Raw genomic sequence first — 3382 nt, forward strand, 5'->3', positions numbered from 1 at the left:
ATTGTAAAATAACATGAAAATTCAAATAAATGTAGTGAATGCAGTTTAATGTCAATGACAGTATGTTGGTTAAGGTCTTTTTTGTTAAGATGCAGCAAATGTGATCAAATAAACTCAGTTCACTCATTCACACTTGAGCTGAACGTGCACTCACAGCCTGACGCACAGTCACTGTCCCAGAAGTCACTCAAAACGACTTTGAATGAGGGAGTGGCTCCCTCTGCTGGTGCAGAGCGGAAGTGTTGGGTTGGGCAGGTGCGTAAAGAGTCACAAACTAAACTTCATACTAAAACAAAAACTAAAAAAAACTATGTTATGTTGCAGATTCGTTAACGAGCACTTGAGTCAGCGCAGACTAGAAAAAGTCACTTTAACTGATGAAATCTCTTTTTTCTATAAATACATCTGTGTGTTTTTTTCTTCTTCTTCTTGTTTTCATGGCAAACAAACGCAGTTTCCAGTCTGGCGTTTGTACCGTGAATGTTTCAGAAGGTGGGCAAGTCCAAAAATAAGACTCCTGTTGTCTGACCAAGAGCATCGGGATAAACAGACAGAGGTGGAAATGGCCCTTCCGCTGCACCAAAGCCGCACATCTGCTTTGGGGGCGAGTTCCTTTTCTTTTTTTCTTTTTTTACGCAAAGGATGTGGCACTCAGGGGCCTTTAAATAGGAACCGTCTCCAAACTCTGGGACAACAGACAGCATCTGAACGCTTCCAGCAGCTCGCAGTGGAAACCGCCGGTTTTGCTGCAGGATGGACGTCAACAGGAGACTGGGGATGAGGGACACTGTGTTGGCGCTCTTACTCGCTGTCCTGCAGGGACTTCCTCTCGGGGAAACGGCCCCGAACCCATCCCCGCTGGTCGGATCCAACTGGGGGAACCCGAGGAGATACGTCCACCTGCAAACTTCCACGGACCTCAACAACTTCTACTTGGAGATCAGGTTAGACGGCACCGTGTGCAAAACTACCACCAGGACTTCGTACAGTAAGTTTTGTTGTTGTTGACAGTTTTACTTGTTGCGCTGTGGTCACGTGACGGACTTTTTTCATTCTTTCTTTTTTCTCCTCTTCAGGTGTGATTTTACTGAAAGCTGAAACGAGGGAGCGCGTGGCCATCCTTGGCGTAAAAAGCAGCCGTTACCTGTGCATGGATGTGGAAGGCAGACCGTTCAGCTCCGTAAGTCTCTCACTCACTCACTCACTCACTCACTCACTTATTATTTATTTATTTATTCTATTTATTATAATTTTTTTTAGTTGTGAATTTTTACGCACATTATATTAACTTGACTTGATGTCCACATTTGGCACAAACAAAACAATTTTACGCATTGAAATTACGCACAAAATGAAGTGCAATAATGGATGTGAACTTAGAACATTTTAGATCATCATTAAACTGGTATTAAAATTGTAGTTAAGTTTGTATGTTTTTGTTCTCTAAAAAACGTATAAACTAAACTACAATCGAGGTCATTTACGCACGGAAATTACGCATCCAAATGAACTGCAACTATAGATCTAAAATGAATTTATTAGATTTCTTTTTTTCATCGTTTCTTAGGGATCGGAATTTTAATACTGTGCCGAAGTTATTTTACTTTTCTAAAATCATTCCATATTTTGTAGAGAACTGGGTTTTGTTTTACGCACAAAAACAAACTGCAATGAACGGATCTAAAATAACTGGCATCAAAGTCGTGATAAAGTGAGAAAGTTATTTAATTGATCTAACATTTTGGAGAGAATATTGGAGTTACACGCGCAGACTTTACGCACAGAATGAACTGTAATTATAGATCTAAACATAACTTGTTTTTCTTGCGTGTAATACTGTAGTTACGTAGTTTTACTACCCCCGAAAAAAACTGGCATTTTGAAGAGAAAGTCTGAGTTTTACGCACAAAAGAAATGCAATTAAAAGTAAATGATTTCATATTTTGGAGTGACAGATGAACTTCGCTGGAGATGCTCAGGTTTAAATGTGTCCCCGTGTCCTTGTCTCTCAGCCCACCTGTCTCAGAGACGACTGTCTCTTCAACCACAAGCTCCTGGAGAACAACAGGGACGTGTACTACTCCTGCCGGACCGGCATCCTGTTTAACCTGGAGGGCTCCCGGCAGGTGTACTCGGTGGGTCAGAACCTGCCGCAGACCTCGCTCTTCCTGCCCAAGAAGAACACGGTGCCACTAGAGCGCCTCCTGCTGCTCAGGGGGAAGCGGAACGAGGTCGTGGATCCATCCGACCCGCACAACTTCTACCAGGGTCAGACCGAGGCGGGCTCGGACTCCCGGGCCGTGCCGGAGGATGACACGGACCTGGAGGTGGAGGTGGAGGTGGAGACGGAGGCCGGGGACGACGGGCGTAACGTGTCCCGGGAGACGCCGATGGCTCCGTCCTCCCACGACCCGTGGAACGCGCACTGGTCCAACCCGGCCAGTCCACGGAGCTCCGGGACCATGGGGTGATTTCACCTGTGGACGCGCTCCATTTAACTATAGGTACCTATACTGTCAGTGTAGCCTCGTAGTTCATCATAATATGAAGGAAAAGGCAGAAGAAGAGTGCTTCTCTTCTTCGTCACTCTGCCTTCACCATAAATCATTTTTATTTTATCCGTCATTCAGCAAAGTAGTGTCTTTTTACACTGAATGTATGAAAAGTATTAGACTTGACTCGCAGCCCTTTTGCACAGTTCACATCAGATCCACTCTCTTATATTAACAACATCTGCTCTGAGATCACAAACATCACTTTCACTTTAATCAATCACAGACATGTGATCAATAATATAATCAATAATCATAATCATAATCATAATCATTTGTACATTCCCCCAAATCAGGTTTGGTGAGAAGTGGAGTTTTAATGGATGGAGGTCCAGTGCGTAAGGATTAGGGAGAAACAGGGACATCTAATGGTGAGACTGCATAGTGCAACATCATGCATGTCAGGGAACTACGGTGGCCTTTGCATTCCAGAAAGGATGCAAACACTCTTTCACAACGCGCTCTCCATTCTTCAGCTCCTGCTGGAGAAACACGGTAGTGCAGGACGTTACAAAGAAGCCATTATCCACGTGAGAGACACATTGATGGGTAATTGTATTCACTTGAACCCCTCCTAAATGATACGTACTGGACCTTTAACTACTCCATGGTTTTTACAGCTGGTCTGAAAAACCCACTTTTCCAAGTGACAGCGATGCAGACAAACATGATATTTTTTAAAAATCTGAAGATTAGGTTCCGTCTTTATTTTGAAATCCTAATTTGGTTACAGGAGATTTTTGTCACTAATAACACGACTTGAAGGAAAACGGCGACAGGGTGAACGACATGTTCAGAGCAGTGATCCTGATCTTTTACAGGTGCCGGGC

The 3382-nt window shown here is 43.8% G+C and overlaps 1 protein-coding gene across 1 annotated transcript; it reads left to right on the top strand.

Annotated features, from left to right (window-relative positions):
- The first annotated feature begins 753 nt into the window (after positions 1-753).
- fgf23 (fibroblast growth factor 23) lies at positions 754-2990 on the top strand. Its single transcript, XM_058624144.1, has 3 exons — positions 754-988; positions 1077-1180; positions 2013-2990. Exons 1-3 carry the CDS (start codon positions 754-756, stop codon positions 2469-2471), a joined length of 798 nt encoding a protein of 265 aa, XP_058480127.1. The 3' UTR covers positions 2472-2990.
- The last annotated feature ends 392 nt before the right edge of the window (positions 2991-3382 follow it).

Source organism: Solea solea, chromosome 3 (assembly GCF_958295425.1).
Source record: "Solea solea chromosome 3, fSolSol10.1, whole genome shotgun sequence".
Lineage (NCBI taxonomy): Eukaryota > Metazoa > Chordata > Actinopteri > Pleuronectiformes > Soleidae > Solea > Solea solea.

What these genes read in the sequence shown, in the direction of transcription:
- fgf23 (XM_058624144.1), top strand. Translation starts at nt 754, where the DNA reads ATGGACGTCAACAGGAGACTGGGGATGAGGGACACTGTGTTGGCGCTC. An exon ending in TACCACCAGGACTTCGTACA is followed by an intron (nt 989 to 1,076) that starts GTAAGTTTTGTT and finishes TCTCCTCTTCAG; the next exon opens with GTGTGATTTTACTGAAAGCT. An exon ending in AAGGCAGACCGTTCAGCTCC is followed by an intron (nt 1,181 to 2,012) that starts GTAAGTCTCTCA and finishes CTTGTCTCTCAG; the next exon opens with CCCACCTGTCTCAGAGACGA.